The sequence below is a fragment of the Dicentrarchus labrax genome, unplaced genomic scaffold, assembly GCF_905237075.1.
Source record: "Dicentrarchus labrax unplaced genomic scaffold, dlabrax2021, whole genome shotgun sequence".
Lineage (NCBI taxonomy): Eukaryota > Metazoa > Chordata > Actinopteri > Moronidae > Dicentrarchus > Dicentrarchus labrax.
In genome coordinates, this window is record NW_026136722.1 from 4,217,501 (window position 1) to 4,236,846 (window position 19,346).

General features: G+C 43.3%; 1 protein-coding gene across 5 annotated transcripts in view; it reads right to left on the reverse strand.

Moving 5' to 3' along the window:
• Positions 1 to 19,346, reverse strand: part of ep300b (E1A binding protein p300 b) — a 33,880-nt gene that overhangs the window by 3,584 nt on the left and 10,950 nt on the right. The window contains exons 7-30 of one of the 5 annotated variants that reach the window (XM_051387160.1): positions 18,569 to 18,671; positions 18,317 to 18,445; positions 18,036 to 18,153; positions 17,706 to 17,889; positions 17,347 to 17,424; positions 17,008 to 17,093; positions 16,584 to 16,736; positions 15,308 to 15,985; positions 14,821 to 15,060; positions 14,545 to 14,740; positions 13,867 to 13,985; positions 11,354 to 11,593; positions 10,640 to 10,728; positions 9,447 to 9,527; positions 8,833 to 8,889; positions 8,389 to 8,466; positions 7,463 to 7,530; positions 6,465 to 6,615; positions 4,518 to 4,778; positions 4,086 to 4,251; positions 3,392 to 3,559; positions 3,124 to 3,285; positions 1,851 to 2,132; positions 1 to 1,215 (exon numbers count right to left, since the gene is read on the reverse strand). The exon at positions 1 to 1,215 is cut by the window's left edge and continues 3,584 nt beyond it. In XM_051387160.1, coding sequence (XP_051243120.1) covers positions 1 to 1,215; positions 1,851 to 2,132; positions 3,124 to 3,285; positions 3,392 to 3,559; positions 4,086 to 4,251; positions 4,518 to 4,778; positions 6,465 to 6,615; positions 7,463 to 7,530; positions 8,389 to 8,466; positions 8,833 to 8,889; positions 9,447 to 9,527; positions 10,640 to 10,728; positions 11,354 to 11,593; positions 13,867 to 13,985; positions 14,545 to 14,740; positions 14,821 to 15,060; positions 15,308 to 15,985; positions 16,584 to 16,736; positions 17,008 to 17,093; positions 17,347 to 17,424; positions 17,706 to 17,889; positions 18,036 to 18,153; positions 18,317 to 18,445; positions 18,569 to 18,671 — 5,102 coding nt within the window. Of the gene's footprint in view, positions 1,216 to 1,850; positions 2,133 to 3,123; positions 3,286 to 3,391; positions 3,560 to 4,085; positions 4,252 to 4,517; positions 4,779 to 6,464; positions 6,616 to 7,462; positions 7,531 to 8,388; positions 8,467 to 8,832; positions 8,890 to 9,446; positions 9,558 to 10,639; positions 10,729 to 11,353; positions 11,594 to 13,833; positions 13,986 to 14,544; positions 14,741 to 14,820; positions 15,061 to 15,307; positions 15,989 to 16,583; positions 16,737 to 17,007; positions 17,094 to 17,346; positions 17,425 to 17,705; positions 17,890 to 18,035; positions 18,154 to 18,316; positions 18,446 to 18,568; positions 18,672 to 19,346 lie in introns of all 5 variants that reach the window. The other 4 variants (XM_051387158.1, XM_051387157.1, XM_051387159.1 and 1 more) reach the window with 4 other exon arrangements.

Sequence of the window (19,346 nt, forward strand, 5' to 3'; positions counted from 1 at the left end):
AGGCCCGGGGTGTCCCATGCCCATCTGTTGACCCTGACCCTGTTGATGGTGAGGGTGAGGAGGCATCAAGCCTGCAGCTGCCTGGGCTGCTTGTCTCTGCAGGGCCATCTTCCTCTGAGCATCGGCTACCTGTTGGATCTTCATGGCAATTTCTACGGCTGCCGGTGGAGGGCCAGAAAGGGGCTGCTGTTGCTGCTGTGGAAGGAGAGGCTGGCCCGGGGACTGATTGGGAGGCTGTTGGCCCCCAACACTTCCAGCCATGACAGAGCCACCAGGCTGCTGCTGGGGAGGTGTTGCGGAGCCAAGGACGGGTTTGCCCTGGGACTGATGGATTGGGGAGGAGCCTGGGGGTCTGCTGGCATATGGAGGCAAATTGTTGGGGTGCTGTTGGAGCTGTTGAGGGTTGGTCCCTGCTCCACTCTGATGTTGCTGCTGGACCTGAGGAAGCATCTGCTGCTGATGTTGGGGAGAGCTCATTATCCCCCCACCTCCTCCACCCATCTGCTGAAACTGGTGGTGAAGGGGGTGCTGAGGAGGCATGCCACTTTGTGGAGGCATCCCACCTGGCTGCTGTTGTTGCTGGACTCCAGGTCCAGGACCCATTCCCTGCTGCGATACTGGAGGCATCTGCTGAGTTGGGGTCTGGGGTGTTGGGGGTTGGGTTCCACCAGAAGTTGGGGTACTGGGTGCCGTGGTACCATTGTTCCCTGGGGAAGGAAGTCCGGCAACAGGTCCTCCAGGTGGCCCTCCGGCTGCCTGTCCCACTCTCTGCATGCTGGCCATCCTCCTCCTTAACATCTGGGCCTGCTGGAGCCTGTGCTGCAGCTGCTGCTGCCGGAGCTTTTGCTTGATGTTCAGACAGAACGGGACGGGACATTTGTTCTCCTGACAATGTTTGGCATGGTAGCAGCACAGAGCAATGAGCTGCTTGCAGATCGGACAGCCGCCATTTGTCTTGCGCTTGCAGCTTTTTGTGTGCTGAACAACTCGCTTCATCTTCTGGCAGGACGGCAGGGAGCAGTTGGCGTTGCGGCACTGGCATGCATGGACCAGTGACTGTATGCAGCGCTGTATGCTGAGACGGCGAGAGTCTCCCGGGCTCTGGGTAGCTGCTGCTGCCTGGTTGTTGCTGTCGTCGTCCAGTCCAAGCCCCAGCTTATCCATCTTGTGCTCATGACCCTTAATATTGTAGCAGGTGATGCACAAGTCATAGTCCTGGAAACGCAAAGGAAAAAAAGAATGATGGGAAAATAAATATGTATGTTAGTGCTGGATTAATTAATACATGTTAAAACTTTCCTGTGAAACTCAAATCACATTATACATTCACAAACTTTTGTACAGTTCGGTCTGAAACTATGTGGTGCTTTTGAAGCCTTGGCTCATATTTCAACTTCTGATGCCTACAGCTCCATGATCATGGTTATAAATGATGTTTTTCATTACATCAGACAACAACAAAAGTATAAAACAGTGATTTAAGCTAATTAATGCTACCTGTTAACAAGGGCAAATAGCCATCTGAATGTAGAATAAAGTTTTATGGTCACAAAGTTATCTAATGAATGCAGATCAAAATCAAATACAACACCTACATGGTGTAATTGGCTATATGAAGGGACGAAGTTGGAAAAATATTGTTTATCTTGTCAGCACTAAAACACAAGAATAAAGTTTTTATTGTTATTTTATCTTTTATTATTTTTATTATTATACACAGTTTGTGATAAACGGCAGCTTAGTGTGGAAAACGAAAAGGAGTGTAATAAGTTTAACCAGCTCATTGTGGGCACACTCAATTGAAGATGAAAAACAGGAAAAAAAGGACAAAGACAAGTCCTGATTCTCACCTCGCAGACGGTGCAGTGGAAGCGAGTCTCAACATGGTGTTTACACTCATTGCAGGTGTAGACGAAGCGGTCCTGGCTCTGGTTGTGCAGCTCCACCAACATACACATGGAGCTCCACTTGGACCTCCTGAGAGAGCTGAACTCCAGGTGCTTGTCCCTCGCCAGAGTCAGGAAGGCATCGCGGCCATCCATCAGGTCACAGGCCATCATGGGGTCCGCGTCAGTGATGGGGGGGAGCGAGTTGCCGGTGGGGCCAGCAGAGAGGCGGATGACAAAGAAGACCTTGCAAATAGAGTGGAAAGGATCAGCTGTATGTTTCTGATTGAGGCCCTGCTCATACAGACAGGCCTTAATATAATATTTAGAATACATACATACATTCAGGAAGATAAATAAAATTACAACAAATCACATCATCCAATTTCTGTAGGTACCTTTAAGGGCCGTCCACACCAACAATTACAACGTTAGCATCTACACTGATTAATGATTCATTTGTATCATCTTTAAGTCACAGTCACGTCAAAAAGTAGTCTGTTATGTGATTTTGAAACGAGGAACGCCCACAGTGTGTTTTACAGCAGAGTCAGTTTGCTTTTTTGCCCTTTTCTGGTTCCGGTCGGTCATGGTTCTCTTGTAGTTTGTTAATTAGTAAAATCAGCAGTCACTAACTAATGTTAGCTCAACAATGGTTTGTGGGATATAAGACGACTTACTGACGTTAAACATTTGAGTCATTTATGGACGTTAACGCCCCTCATAGGTTAAAAAGGTGCTCTGTGGAGTAATCTTCACTGCTTTCGTGGGTTCATTGCTGTGATTCTTTGTGCACCAGTTATTGATCAGCAGAATACTGTGAAACTGGTGGGAGGAGAGTGTATCGTGCTGCTGCTGGAAACAGCTGCCTGCTGATGTTGGTAATAGTTGATGAAAGTAGATAACAGTAAAGCAACAGGACTTAAACTGACACAATGAGATAAAAAAAAAAAAAAAAAAAAAAGAGTTGCTGATCATTCTCTGTGGGTTCATCACTACAAGAGACACATTTCACATAATATAGATTATAGCTGCTTTATCCCATTATTTGTCTGCGTCAGTAAAACGTTCAGTTCAGTTGTTGCTGTTGTATAAGCTGCATCTACTCTGATGTGCATTCACAGATTCAACGTGATAACTCTGATAACATAAGTCACCCTACGTTCTTATATTTATGCCATATGATCAAATAAAGGAGTGAGCAGCTATTGTTATAATCAAAATCAGACTTGCATACCTCCTTATGTTTCTCCATGGTGGCATAGAGCTTCTGGGAAAGGTCATTGGAAACATTGGGCATCCCTGGTTTCTTCTTGTTGGCTCGGCTCAAGCTGCTCTTGTTCTTGCTTGTCTTTTTATTGTTCTTCTTTTTGGCATTCTTGCTGTCTCCTTTTGTGGCCTGTAAATGTTTTAATGTCAGTGTCAGTACATAGCCATGAAAAACATCAACATTTTGTGACTAAAATGAGCCTGAAAGTGATGATTACATGGAGACTTCTACTCACATCTGTGCTCTCATTGGAGGTACTGTTTTCCTCCCTTTTCCGTTCCTCCTCCTCTTGCTCCAGCTCCTTGATACTCTCCTCCAGTACGTTGGGCCAGAAGTCACCCTCAAAGTATGGCAGCTCCTTGGCACTGGTCAGCCGGTCCTCTGTTGCCTGCTTGAAGATGTCCTGAGGGACAGGGATGAAGTGTGAGAAATGCCGTTAATGCTTTTTCTCTGTTTTAGGAAACAACCAAACATACTTTTGAGGTTTGGGGTTTATATTTGACCTTGGAAAACAACCATTGAGAAAACAATCTCTTGTCAATTCAGTAGCTGTTCTGGGTCTTCTAATCATATCATATGGTCTTCATCAGCAGATGGAGTTTACCCAGTTATTCTGGAATTCCAGATATTCAAATTTCCATTTTTCATATTTTTCTAAACAAAAAAAGAAATGCGAGCATGTGGTATGACCAAAAGCTCCACAACAGCTAATAAATGGAACTTGTGGTGAGACGGTTTTCTTAAAAAATGCCAAACAGGAACATATACTTTGAGACTAACTTTAAAAAATTACAACAAAAGGGTTTATATTGTGCAACAGTTTGATGCTGTTGGAGACTGTGGATGAGTCCATGTCTTCGGGCTTGACTATTGTTGCAGTGATAAATGCATTTATTCACATTGCTGCCCAACAACTAAATATGTCTCACTTTGTAATCATGGATAATGCGCTCCGAAACAGCTTTGTCCAGCATCTTCTTGTACCACTCCTGCAGGCGTTTTGGCTTGGGGATCTTCTGGTCCGCTGGGTGACAATGGAAGATGTAATCATCCCCTTCACTGGGCGGACAGGCCCAGATATGACCCGCTGTAAACCTGACACAGGGCGAGATGTAGTTGCATTCATTATAAAAGAAGTGAATTGATTTCCTTTTATTCCATCTGCTTGCTCACTTTCATGCAGCTGAAAACGGTCTGTAGCAGCGCCTGGAACACAAAGCTTAATGAATACTCTTTACACTGCATAATGGGCTCATGTTTGAACGCCTGTGTAGCTATAATGCTAAAGTTTTCATTTAGAGAAATCTGATAACCAATTCCAGCTGCTCAGTTGTGGTTTCTTGCAGGTAAATGTTTCTTACCCCTGCCTCTTGACATACTCCAGGTAGCCTAGCAGGATCTCGTGATAGACAACAGTCCTGAGGTGTCGAGGTCTGAAGAAGTGCACGCTATCCAGGTAAGAAATGTACACTCGTCTCTGATTGGGAGGCGGGCAGTCCGCGCCGTACTCTTGAACGTGCATGCCGAAAAAACACACATCCGCTCCGTCAATGTCTTCAAATGCAAACAGGGCTTTCATCCTGTATGGGAAGGACTCAGACATCTCTCCGCTGTCAACAAACCTGGTGGTAAAAAGAAACAAAAAAAAAAAAATCAGACAACAAAAAAAAGCCAGGGTGAGGAAAACAGCAACAAAATCCCCAAAATGTAATCAGGAAATCATTCCTGCAGGGAGAATTTCCACTTCTTGCTGATGAGGCCTTTTGTTCCCTCCTCTCCCCTGTTCAAAGCTGCTCTGCTCTATATTTCTCCAATATCAACACAGATTTTACCCCGCTCCAGTAAGATTCGCTCACTCAAAAAAAAAAAAAAAAAAAAAAAGCTGCGTTGTATTCCAATTTTAGCTTAAAAACTGAAGAGTTTTACCAAATGGATTTGAAATTGGAATGAAGGCTTATTTTTTATTAATAAGACTACAACACACACTTTACATATAGCCGTAGCTATGGGTAGTCTAGAATTCATTAATGGGCTGTACTGAATTAGTTTGTTGCCTCTCAAATAAAACTTTGCTGTGCATTTATCCTCCACCAGTGTACACAATATTTCCCACACTTCAGTAAACAAACTCTCCATCCAGACTTATCTGTTACCTACTCTACTGTGCACCATAGCCAACCAGCTGTTACCTAGCAACAACAACCTTGTGCATTCGTTTTTACACTGGTGTGCAGGAATTGCTGGCGGTGCAGGGTTTCCTTCAGGAAGTGGGTCCTGGAGAAGTGCGGCCCTTTGTAGCCCTCCAAACCTTCCTTGTCAGCACCAACTGTAAACCAACTTCAGACGCAGGCTCCACTGGGCTTAACATGTTCATCTGGTGACTATCAAACTAACGTCTGATGTCTGACCTGTTGCAGCACTGATTGTGACTGAATAGACATCATGTCTCTACTTTCCTCAACTTGTAAAAACTCAAAAGGTTTTCGTTGACTGAATTAGTGATTCTTTAATTTTCACAAACTCAGTGTGTCCTCTATGTTGATCTTGGAGCGGCGACCCGCCGCTGTTAAATTTCTGCCGCCACGGTATCAGAAATGGGGCAGACGCACAATGTAGTCACGGTTGCCTTTTAAATGATCTTGCTGACATAATGCACCCCCGTTGGCTGCCGCTCACATTGCAATTTAGTCAGTAGAACTACAAGTAGGTGTTTGGACGGGCCTGCCGCCGCTGCTAAATAAAAATCCTGGAGGAAACACTGAAACTGATGAATCAGATTATTATAAAACACACTGGTTCAGCTCCTCCAGGTTTTCACAATATTACACACTAAGGCTGGCTGATGAAGCTAATTTTTACAATGCGTTTGTCTAATTTTTATTTTAGTACTACTTCATGCACATGTTTGGTCATTATACCACAAAGGATGCTGGTGTGGTCTGGGGCTGCAGAACATAACATTTAGTGCCAGTCCATTTGGCACCAGGATAAAATGGTGATATTTAATTGTTCCAGAGTTCAGCATTTCACTGTAGAGCCAAGAGGACATTGACATTTTTTTGCCAAAGCAGTGAGCAGCGTACAGGTAAATTCATTTTCTATGATGATAGTGAAGTTGGAGGTGGTCAACCTCCACTATAAAACCTTTAACCTTTGTTATTACATTTATTAATTTGCTGCACTGATGAGTGATTGTGACAAAAATCTAAAGTTATTCAACAAGCCATGATCCTAAATATACACAATGGTCATTTCCTCTCATCTCACACCCAAAACCTGCAGCAGCAGACTGAAATTTGACCTCCTACCTGGACTTCATGCCCGGCTTGACCTCAACCACCTTGTCTGAGACATGGACCACACGGACTGTGACCTCGCCAGACTCAGGGTGGTTCTGCCGCTTGAGGTAGTCGTTAACTCTTATCTCCAAAAAGTTCCCCAACTTGGTCTGAGGAAGCCCTGCAAAAGACAGTAAGAAGGATGAAGAAAGAGAGGTGGAATACAGACCAGAGAGATATAAACTGTATGTGATCATGCTCACTTTTACTACCCTCAAAGTTCTCAACAGCTGAAGGACATAACCCCTCTCCGACTACATACAGTTAACTTTGACAATTTAGGATTTTGACTGGAACTTATCCAGGTAAAAAGAAAATGAAAGTATGCGTAGAATAATGCATTGAAACCCCTGTTTGGTAACATTCATGTTTTGGAGCAAGATATTTTTAACAAAGTTGCACTGAAGACAAATGATGAATGTAATCTTCATTAACACTACCTGTAATCAATTCCAAATATTATAAAACTTGGCTAAGGCCGCTCCACTCATACATTCAACAACCACCTTTTTGTTTGTCTGAGCACTCTGTTGATGGTAATATAACATCAAAAGGTTATGCTGTCCTTTTGTTTGCTTTAATGTGTGAACCATTATCATTCTGTCAATCTCGCTCATTTTACATTTTATATTCTCTTTCCTTCCTCTCTGACTTCTTATGTCTTTAAAATTTCAGACTAATAAAGGGATAATGACTGACACAGGGAAATTGAAACATTAACACTGGGTTTACTGCAGGTGATATTTTATTTTCACTAAGGGTTAGGAAGAGAGAGAGAGAGAGAGAGAGAGAGAGAGAGAGAGAGAGAGAGAGAGAGAGAGAGAGAGAGAGAGAGAGAGAGAGAGAGAGAGGGGTGTAACTCTAGGAAAGAAGGATAAAAGGAATGAAAATGAATGAAGGGAAGGAGCTGGCAGGGCTGTAAAACACGGACATGAAATGAGCTGAAAACTCAGCGTTACTGCACTTACTTTTAGCTGCGTATTTGTTCTCTTTCCGCGTCTTATTGGCCTTTTTGAGGCAGTTGTCACACACAAAGCTGTGGTTAGGGAGGGAGTAAATAGTAGAGGGTTAAATTTGCAGGTAATCATAAGCTGTGTCACAATTAAAACCAATGATGAGATTAAGTGGCTTTAATCAAGAAGATGACTTTGCCTTTCATGTCAGTCTTCCTTTCTTTAAACAACTATAATGACTCTGAAATTGCTTACGTCTTTTAATTACAGACAGACCACACATGAAGGAGACTCTCACTCTACACTCGGGCTGCAGGACTTTGTTTGCATGTGTATCTGTGTTACTGGCAGGCATTTTCCTTCTTGATCTGATGATTATGATTCAGTGTCTAAACCTTGTCCAAACTCAAAATGTGGGAACTTGAACAATTTTGATTAAAATGTGTATTCAGACTTAAAGGACCAGTGTGTAGGATTTAGTGAGTTTTTTTGGGAGAAACTATGGCGGTTGCTCATCTCGGGGGAAAAAACAATAGGCCCCATCTACAGCCAGTGTTTTGCTTGTCCTTTCTGGGCTACTGTAGAAACATGGTGGTTCAACATGGCGGGCTCCCTCTCTGGATAAAAATAGCTCATTCTAAAAAGGTAACAAAAACACGAAAAACGATTCTGCCAATAGATCCTAATAAATGTTACACACTGTACCTTTAATCGTGCTTTTCCAGCACCTTTGATTTTTTTTGGATGATTCTAAAGCTTTTCAAGGAATACAAAAGGCCAAACTTATTTTCCAGACCCAGTCATGTAACAGAATGTACTGTGTGTGTGTGTGTGTCTGTGTGCGACTGTGTGTGTGTGTGAGACTGTGTGTGTGTGTGTGTGTGTGTGTGTGTGTGTGTGTGTGTGAGAGAGTGTGAGAGAGAGCGAGAGCGCTGGCTCACCCTGACGGCCATATGGTTTCATGATGCAGGACACAGATCTGGTGCATTTTACGACCGCAGTCAATACATTCCACAAGCCTGAGCAGCGAGAGAATGAGGAGACAAAAGACAGACACAATATCCCAAGTTAATAAGGCAACATGTCACACATAATGGAAATCCTTTGCAGGAGCTACAAAGTCGCTAAATAAGTAATTAAAGTAAATAAGTAAAAAGTTGTGACATCCAAAATAGATTTCTGAAATGAAAAGCTAAATCTTTTATTTTTTTATTACAAAAAAATGCAAATCACATTATTTATTATTATTGATTTTAAAGCACCTAATTCAAGTGGCTCAAATCATGACACAATTTAAACTAAATACATACAAGCCATAGATTGTACAGAATCGCAGAGAAATAATGCAAAATAATTTATAAATTGAAGTTAAGAAGGGGACGTACAACTCAGGGTCAAGTGTGTCGTTTTTCTTTCGTTGAAACTGCTCTTTGTTGATGGACCTGTTGGAAATATAAGAAAACAAATTACAGTAACAGACACAACAAGGTAGTCCTCTGCAAAGTGCACGCTGTGAGTAGAATCTTCATCAATTCAGAAACTGCACAATTCAAAATGTGCCCACTTGCTAGATATGCTATCAATAGGTACTGTACTGGTTATTCATCTCACCTCAGAGATTAGAGATATAAACTCTTGGCACAGATAAGAGCAGGGGCTGATGATATGAATACTGAAAGAATTAAACTATATGACAAAGATGAAACGAAATAAAAAAACTTTAAAAAGGACTGTATGTTCAAGAACTTCCTTTCTGTACTGTTTGGATTTCTCATTCCAAACTTAACTCCAGAGAAGAGTTTGCAAACTATTTTAAAAATGAAAGCTAGTTATTTGAAACCCATGCGTGCACTTAAAAAAATTGACAGTTTGTAACAGCTGGTACATGCAATCTATGATGCTGCTAAAATCAGAATTCAAGTACTACTTGAGAAACTCTCAGATTTAGATGGGAGAGCTGTTGTGTGTGAGAGGAAGGCAGGAGTGTGATGCTACTCACGTCTGAGGCTGGGAGGGGTCGTCCCCCAGGGAAACAGTCTCGCCTTGGATTTCGTTGAAACACTTCTCACAGAAGTGGTACCTGTCAGCAAGAAGCCCATATTTTGGTGAACTACACGTTCGCCATCAGCACAGCCAATCACAGAGAGGGCACGAAGAAGCAGCCGCCAATCAGGGCAGGGCAGGACAGGCCAGGGGGCGGACACACAGGAGGAGGCAGAGGGCAAGGTAGGTCGTCGCCAGGAGGAAGCAGCCAATCGTGATGCAGGGTTTTTGTGTGGGCGTGTTTTGATTTTGCGCGTAAATTTTGGAGTGGATGATTGGTCACACCAAAACAGGCCAATGCAGACATCACAAGCGTTAAAAAAGGAGGGAGAGAAGGGGAGAAGGGAAGGGAGATGGGGAGGGGAGGGGAAGTCAAAATGAATATTAAAAAAGCGTGAAATAAATCGTTACAGGTCAGACGAGGACAATGGAGGGAACAGAGAGGGAGAGGGGGGACATGGAGGAGGGAGGGACGGACAGGATGTGAACAACAACCAACAGAGGACAGAGAGCCAAGGCAAAGCAAAGATTAGCGTCAGACGTCCAGTGGTAAACAACAACAACATTACAGCAACATGAGAGACCACTAGGAGCTGTGGAGGAGGAAGGGAGCGAGGATACGAGTCTCCAAACATGAAAGGGTGGATGAGGAAAAAATAAAGCAACAGAGACCCATCATCCTTTTAGTTCATTTATAAAGTGGGAACCTTTCTTCTAGTAGTGAGAATGGACACCCTGCCCTACCACACTATATTTATGCAAGTAAATATCAGAAAATGCAAACCATCATGTGTTGTGCATGTACATTTTCTCAGTGGGGAACAATGGTGTAAGAAATAAAGAATAACTGCTGGAGAAGACTGGAGCCCACTTTATGAATGACAACATAATGAAAATTAAAACGGTGAACTATGAAGGATGGAGATGGTGCCAGGGTAACCAGTTGAAGCCAAATTAAAAACTCATCTGTGATTGCACTGATTGATTATATTTCCTACAGCATAACATCTATGTGCAAAATACAACAAGACACGTACAAGCTGATCTCATTGGCTGCATTTCCACAGCAAAATGTCTGAATGTCGATAACACTTTGTGAATGCCATTTGTCTGTGTTTGCTTATGTTCCAATGTGCCGACAGCCCTTACCTGTTCTGGTAGCTAAAATAAGCAGCGTCTCGTTGGATGGTGCATAATTGTTTTCCATAGCAGCATAGAGTTTGGGGGGAAAACTCAAACTGTGACAATAAAGAGACAAAAAGAAAAAGTTGTTTGCAGACTTGTTGGACATAAATTAAACATCATACATACACACCTCACACCAACATACAATACTAGGACTATCGTTTTAAGGAACAGGTTGTCCGTTAAACATAAGGCTATACAGCTAGCAGCTGATAAGCTTAGTCTGAAAACTAGAAACAAAAAGATAAAGTTCATCCATCACTTTCTAAAGATAACAAAATCCAACAACCAGCTGTTCTAAAACTTAGTAATTAACAGGTTATATTTTGTTTGTTTAATCCATTTCTTGGTTTACCAGTGCAGACTCCAGAAAATAACAGCTCCCAGCCAAGAAATAGATTAAAGAAACAAGATGTGGTGAGTTTAAGAGGAGTTGGCTGGTAGATTCAGTTACCGTAGGACAAAGCATGGCTAGATCTTTCCAGGCTTTGTGCTAAGCTAAGCTTAACTGGCTGTAGCTTCATATTTACTGCACATACATTAAAGTAGCATTAGTCTTCTCATCTCATCAACAATTCTGACAATTAATTAACTCAAAACAAAGAAAAGACAAGGGGAATATTCCTGGTCTTAGACCAGATATGTTTAGAAATACAAAAATACACGCCCCAGCCTCACCTTCCTCCCACAACAGTATCCCAGGCCCTGCATGACAGGATCGATCTCTGACTCAAACACCTCAGCCAGCTTGGAGCAGTACTTGTAGACGCGGGACGTCTTGCGATTATACAGCCAGGCATTGTTGAACATCAGCCAGATATCCTCGACGTACTGCCAAGGCTCCTGGTACTGTCCCGTGTCTAGCTTCCGCTTGATGGTCGACAGGTCCATGGGATTCTTCACGATGTCAAAGTAGTCCTGGTTGGGAAAGGCCGGCATCCGGATTTGAGTGGCAGGTGGAGGTAAAGTTCAGGAGTTAAGAAGGGTCAGAGGAGGGAGAGAAGAGAAAGCAGCGAGATGGTGGGAGGGTTTGGTCATCACAGGGACCAAGATGAAAGAGATGGGGGAAGAAGAGTATGATCATCATCATCATCAGCAGCGTTGTGGTCGTCAGGTGAAGGTGTGATGAAGGCGTCGACCGGGTGGGACCAGAGTAGGGAGAGAAGAGGGTGCAGGGGGACAATGTTGTTGAGCACTGCAGAGAAGAAGGTTCACGTGCAAACAGAGAGACATGACAACTTCTGCCCTCCAGCTCTCTGCTTTGCACCCTACAGTTAAAGTCAAGTCCCTATCTGCACTGCGAACAGGGACCAGACGACCGCCACAAGTCTGTCTGGTCCTCTGCCGCTCATATTACCAAAAACTAGCTACAATTGAGATTACATTTTACATATCCTACTGCAACTGAAGCAAAGCCTTGTCAAAATCATTATACATCAATTTGTCTTTAAAAAAAAAAAAAAAAAAAAAAAAAAAAGAAGGTACATTTGCTCATTTTGCCACAGTGCTAAACACTGTTCAGCAGCTGGGGGACTGGTTCTCTGCTGAAGATTGAAAGCAAACAAAGCTTTCAGGCCTAGGAAGCAATCAGGGTGCAAAACCAAGAAGAACAGAGCAGTGGCAACAGCAACAGGCAGACAGAGATTTACTGTTTTTAGCAACATAGTGGTCGGCATTAACAACGCCAGCAGCATGAGTGGCAATATGATGGCAGAGTTAATGCCAACAGTGCTGAGGTGAAGCATATGTAAGAGGGACGGGATGAGCCTCCAAGCTGTTTTTTCTTTTCCTGTTGTCTGCCCTCCGCTTCTTCTCAAACTAAAACACCATTTGAGAAAGGAGCGGAGAAGAGGGCGAGGATTAGAAAAAGGCTTTTTGGAGATTCAACCAAAACAAAAAAAAGGAGGAGGTGTGAGTTTCAAAGAGCAGGGCCCATCTCAGTGTCACCATGGCAACAAGAGTTAGGAAACAGACCCTCATCTCTGAATGGAACCACTCACATTAACAAACAAGTGATGCATATTACCATGTCAACTACAGAGCCAAATTTATATCACAACACTGCTGTGTGTATGAATCCCACTGGTTTATGTGTAAGTTACATTTTCAATAAGTGGCTGAATGATTATCTGAAAATGGCGTTGCATCACTTGACTGTGGAGGTTTCTGAAGAGAGGTGAGCCAATCGCCTGGTGCTCGCTCATCACTGCTCTAAAAATGGCATTTATTTAACTTCATATTGCATGAGGCAGTGGGAGGACGGACCCTGTCACTCTGTTTTCAATACAACAATGGTTTTTACCTGTATGCAAGTACATACTGAGGCTTATAAAGTACTTGTTTCCCCCCCCTAATTTGGATGCAATGAGAGTAAAGGTATTGTCCCACCTCTACACACTGCCCACCTGAACACTAACACACTACTACTGGTGAGGAACTGAACTAGAAAGCTAGCAATGGAATACTAGGATGAAAACTACAAAAATCATAATTCAAATTAAAACCTAAAATTTGATGGCAAAAAGTCAAACAAAATTAAAAGTGATAAATGAAAGCAACTGGCTCATGAACTGTTGGTAAATCTAATTATGTTTTCCCTTTGCTCATGGAAATACATAATGTCAATATGTCTCCTTACTGTATTTGGAGAACTATATATTGATTAGGCAATTGTAATACTCTGATGGATGCTTGGGTCATGTTATATCATATAGTTTAATCTGTAATTACTCAGCCAAATCACACAATAAAAAGATGTTGTTTTAAATCTGATTTGCATAGATCATTTACTTTTTGTCCTTCTCTACAGTTCCACCAAAGTAAAGGCAAATGTTCATAAGAGTCATTGCTTTGATTTACAAATGACAAGAAGTTTCAAAAAAAGAGCACACAGACACACACACACACACACCCACACACCCACACACAAACACACACAAACTTCCAAATCTCATTTTCTTAACTTCTGACATGCAATGGGAGAAAAATCAACTAAAAGATTAAAGAAACTGAAAGCATGTATATAAATTAAATTCAGAAAAAATGACAACTATGACAATGGAGAAAAAATATTAAAGATGAAAAAAGGAAAACAAACAAAATAAAAGCTACGTTTTCAGAGGAGTTGAAGCAAAATGGCAGCCAGTGCAGTCCCTTACCAGGTTAGTTTTGTTACTAGTTCGAATACGTACGGGTATTCCCAGTAACTGGGGGTCCACCGGCTGACGGAAGGGAAGGGACTCAGGGTCCTGCCGATACAAAGCTTCCAGGGTGGGCATCAGAGCCTGACGCAGCTCCTCCGGCTTAAAGACTGGAAGAGAGGGAGAAAGAAAAACAAATCAGATCACAGACAAAACAAAAAGACAAGGCCGACGCTGAGCAATCAATGCAAATAGCAATTTTGCTATGCGTTTTGGGTCCCTCTTTTGCGGCATAGTGACATTTTCAGCTCGTCCAAAATACGCTGGTGACACCTTATCAAGCAATTAGCCTAGTTAACGGTATAATTTAAGTGTCGTCTGATGGGGCTGTCATATTGGAAGAAAATGCCCATGTTTAATTTTGAAGGCTTTATCAGCTAATACAGATGACGCGCTGATATAAATGTCCGTCCCTCGTTCACACCGTTTATTCAGAAGTTGCATTTGTACCTTCAACATCTGTGCCATTAACTGTCTGCAAACAATTCTTGTTTTGTGGACTATTTTAAAAAGGTGCAACACAGCTAGTGAGCTACAATAGCTTCCTGGTCAACAACGCAGATTCACGTGTTAAAGTTCACCAAAACTTGTACACTTTTGTGTGGATAAATCATGCCCCCCTTGAGTGCTGCGTGGATCCTCTGAAGAGTGTAAAGAGTCCAAACTTACTTTTCTTCTTGCTCTGAGCACTGGCTGGGGAGCTGCTGGAGGCTGTTGACCCTGACCCATCCTCTTCCTCTTTGGGCTCTTTCTTCACCTCCGGCTTCTTGTCTTCACCTGCTGCTACTGACGATGACACCGAGGACGAAGATGTATCCATGGGCTCGCCTTTACACCCATCTCCCGACGGCTTCTCCTTCTTTATCTGAAAGGAAGATTAAACATAATTTCAGACATTTTCAGTCACTCAGATAAGAACGTCAGTAAGGACGTGGACAATCTTACCTCTGGTTTCTCCTCCGTCTTCACGTCAGGCTGACCCTTGCCCATCTTCCCCTTGCCCTCTCCTTGGCTGTCAGCCCCTTCGTCATCCTCCTCCTGCTTCTTTACTTCCATTTTGATGTCTTCCTGGCTGGGAGCAGAACCGTCCACTTGGGCAAGCTGGGAGCTGGGGTCAGTACTGCTGCTGACTGAGGCTGGAGAGGACACTTGACCATCTGCTGTCAGTGGAGGCTTCGGAGATAGCTGTAGCAACAGGGCAGAAATGGAGTGACGTTTCAATATTTTAAAGGGAAAAGTGAACAAAGTTAAGTAGTTTGAAGACTTTCCATTCATTGGCAAAACCTAGTGGATCAAGACCCTCATGCACTTAAGAAACAAATGCTCACACACAAGCAGGAAGCCAAGACCATCTCTGAATGAGGCATAAACAGGTGGTTTAAGGAAAAGGCCTGGTTTGGGAAAAGTAATAAAAGCAGGGTGATCTACTCACTGGGGTTTGCGGCTGCTGTAGTGGCACATGAGCATTTTGGGTAGGCACTGAAGAAGCCTGGCCTGCTTGGGGGCCTGAAGAAGGCACACCCCCAAGTGTTTGCTGTGGAGGCTGATTGGCCTTCTCAGAGTGCACCGCCTGCCCCGATGGCTGCTGTGAAACTTGTTGTTGTTGTTGTTGTTGTTGTTGTTGTTGTTGTTGTTGTTGTTGTTGTTGTTGTTGTTGTTGTTGCTGTTGCTGCTGCTGCTGTTGAAGCTGCTGCTGTTGAAGCTGCTGCAGCTGCTGCTGCTGCTGCTGCTGCTGTTGCTGTTGCTGTTGTTGCTGTTGTTGCTGTTGTTGCTGTTGTTGTTGCTGTTGTTGTTGTTGTTGCTGTTGGTGCTGTGGAGGGGGCAATTGGGGTGTACCAGGAGTGTGTGGCTGTGGGGTCTGAGAACCTGGTAACGTCGGGGGTGTTTGATGCGGTTGAGGCGTTAAGCTACGTGCTGGTGAGGGAGAGTTTGTTCTAATTGGTGGGCAGTGAGGGTAGGAGTTGGGCTGGTTGGAGGTGGAGGATGGAGGCAGGTTGGGTAGAGACCCAGGACCACTGGCACTACCAGGTCCCATGGAGCCTGGAGCAGAAGAGGCAGACTGTGCTGCAGGGCTGCTGGCTGAGTGGGAGGGTGGCGTTGACATCTGGTTCTGCTACAGAGCATAGGACACAGAGGTTAGAGAAGGAAGAAAAGCCAGGGGTTCCTGCTCTTTATTTTTTTAACTAGATTTTTTTATTTATTTACAGAAACTTTGCAAAAGATAGATTTCCAGGGTATAGAAGAAACAATTAAAAACAACATGGGTCTGACTAATTAGAGAGACTAGTTTTACCAGATACACAACTCTGCAACTTTTGAGTAAGGACACTTCCAATCTGTCTCTTTGAAACCCAGAAAGTGAATTAATCGAATAGGGAGGAAAGCCAAAAAGCACAAATAATCAGTCTTAAAACTTCTAGATAGAGCCAATAAAGAACTGTAACCCATCTCTCACAGTGGTCATGAATTATGTGCCAAAATGCTGAAGACAGTTCAGTTAATTTTACAGTATTCATCACCATCTATCAATTCCCACAAAGCTGCTCTAAGAGTTGATGCCTACGTTGGTCCTCAATTGCATTCATTCGGAAAGTTTCCCACATCTGACTGATTGTTTGAATTTCTTATGTATCACATACTTTCTCTGCTATTGCAAAGACCCCTGACAATCAAACTCATCTATCGATTACAAGACACCTAATTCTTACCGGCGGCACAGCATTCTGTGGTCCAGGCTGATTGATGCCAACAGGACCAGAACCACGTCCAGGACTGGACCCGGGGAACTGCCCTTGAGGGAGGTACTGGTTCTGTAACTGTCCGGCATTGGGCTGACCCATCCTTGTTGCTCCCATACCCATCTGGAAACAAGACAACAAGGGACATGTGAAGTCTTGGATGAATATAATAATAAAAAAATAAAAAAAAGAGTAACATGTACTGTTGCATGACCTTTAATTTGTTTCTGCAAATGTGAACTTGAATACACTCAATGCGACAGAGAGAGCAACATGGTTTTAACCTTTAGCACGCCTGAGTATAGATTTTACAAAAATCAACTGTGACTTCCAAGCATGAAGTTCATGTGACCGCAAAGTAATCTGTGATAGAGATGGTGATCATGACGCTCACCTGGTTCATAGGAGCATTAAGAGGAAGAGGAGGCGTCGATCTCTGACCCATTGACTGCATCCCCATCTGACTAAATTGATTCATTCCTGGAAGTGAAGGAGGGCAGAAATGAGGCATGGCAAAATGAACATGGCTAGTCAGACAGGATTTTATCTGGCAAAATGTACTTGCATGCTGAGGCATAAAACATAGTCAGGGTTGTAAGCACAAGGTGCTATCCGGATAACGACAGAATTACAGTTTTATCAAACACCTATCATTACCCTCTACAAGTCTCCTTGCAAAACACATTTCTGTAAGTCTGGCTGTCAAGATGTCATTTAGTTATTAGAGACGTACCTGCAGGGTTCTGCATCCTGTTGACCATCTGATTGGGTCCAGCCGGTCGGACCATGGACAGATCAGCGTGAGGACCATCTGACAGGGTGATAACAGTTACAGAAATCACAGATCTTGTCTTTAGGATCACTGAATACAAGTTAAACCACATACTGATGTTCAAACGGTGAGAAAGAGTGGAGCAAACAAACCTCATCATACTTAAATGTTTGAGACACATTGTATGCGAGTGTGCTTGTTTTTTTTCCCCCACAATAAAACTAACTACAACATTTGATCAGTGTTTAGGATCATGTATATAGATTGACATGTGCCAGGCAACATGATCGTCATTGATCTAAAACAGTATGTTTACTTACTTGGGGGTTGCCCTGGGGCCATGGGAGGTTGTCCCATGCTGGGAGGCCCCTGTGGGAGGCCCGGGGAGGCTATGCCGGTCTGGCCCGGCATCATACCCTGCTTCTGGAGTCTTGTCCTCCTCTTTTCCTCTAGCTCCTTCTGGATCTTGTAGATCTTCTCTGCCAGCAAATGGTAATATTCCGCCTGGAAGGGATGCGACACAAATGTGGGAGGTCACAGGATAGATCGCACCAGCGCACAAAGTAAATACTTTTATTTCCTCATACCTCAACTGGAAAGTGATAACTGATATTACGATACCTCACACTCTACATGTGTTAGTTTCTTACCCTACTGTTGGCTGACTCGTACATGTCTCCCTCTACTTTTCGAGCGTAAGCCACTAGATTCTCCATCCGCCGATCCTTCAGCGCAGCCGGATCAGGAGTGGGGAAGATGGCCTGCACGCTGCTCTCACACATGCACAAACAGAAAGGACACACAGCTACAATTAAATTGAGGACAGAGGCACCCAATTTACATCAAGCACTGAAAATGATCTGACAATAAAATTAGTTTTATTTCATTAGCCCTCGCCCATAGTGAGATTTTTTGGGGACAGCAGACTCACAGCTTATGGACAAGGTGGTTGCGGAGGTCTTGCGTGATGTCTTCATGCCAAGACTTCCTCATGCCTGGAGCAGAAGGAGGAGTTGCCGTAGGCATGGAGCCCAGGTTCCCCACACCATCATTCATCAAGCTGGAAGAAGTGGAAAAGAGTAATAAGACTTCCGTCAGTACAGAAATAATTTTGACTTGGTTAAAGTCTCTTATATGTAAGCAGCCTGACTTCAAAGTAAAAAGTAAATGAACAGAGTCCTACCTCTGTGCATTCATGTTGCCGTGCAACATGGCGTTTGGCAGTAGGGTGGACTGGTTAGGGGTTTGCACACCCACTCCACCATTCACTCCCATAGAGTTTCCTCCTGGAAAGAGATGTTTGTGAGTATCAGATATATGCTTTTTGCTTTTTATTTGATAGGACAGCTCAAGATAAACAGGAAGGGTGAGAGAGAAGAAAAGGATGACACGCAGCTAAAGGGCCACAGGTCAGACCCATGAGCACTGGATCACCCCAAGGACTTTGTACACGGAGATCCAGCTCTACTAGGTTGAGCTACCAGGGCACCCCAGGGATATGGTTTAAGTGGTAAATACTGATAACAATGTTTGTGATTGAAATATATAGGTCTGACATAAGATACATCTTCAACAAGCAAAATTTTCGAGCTAAAGAATTACAGTGATTCAAAGTCAGCTAGAGATTATTTTCTTCCTTACACACAATGTGACAGTGAAGCTATCCCGTGAAATACAAATCAAAGTCATCAACAAGGAGTCAGTGGACAGCTGGGAGGGATCAAGCCCACCACTCACATCCGTCATTTAAGACAACAAACACCTGTTATCACATTACTTCAGTTGCACACATTGGTACTGTGATGACACCTGAGCCAGCCCAATTCGCTGATGAAAAACATGAGATGCGCTTGAAAGCTCTGGTATGTAAACCTTGGATTTGAGATTATTTTGTTGTACATGTTGTTCACAATCCAATTCATATCATATCCATACTCAGTGATAGTCATAGTAGATTAGCA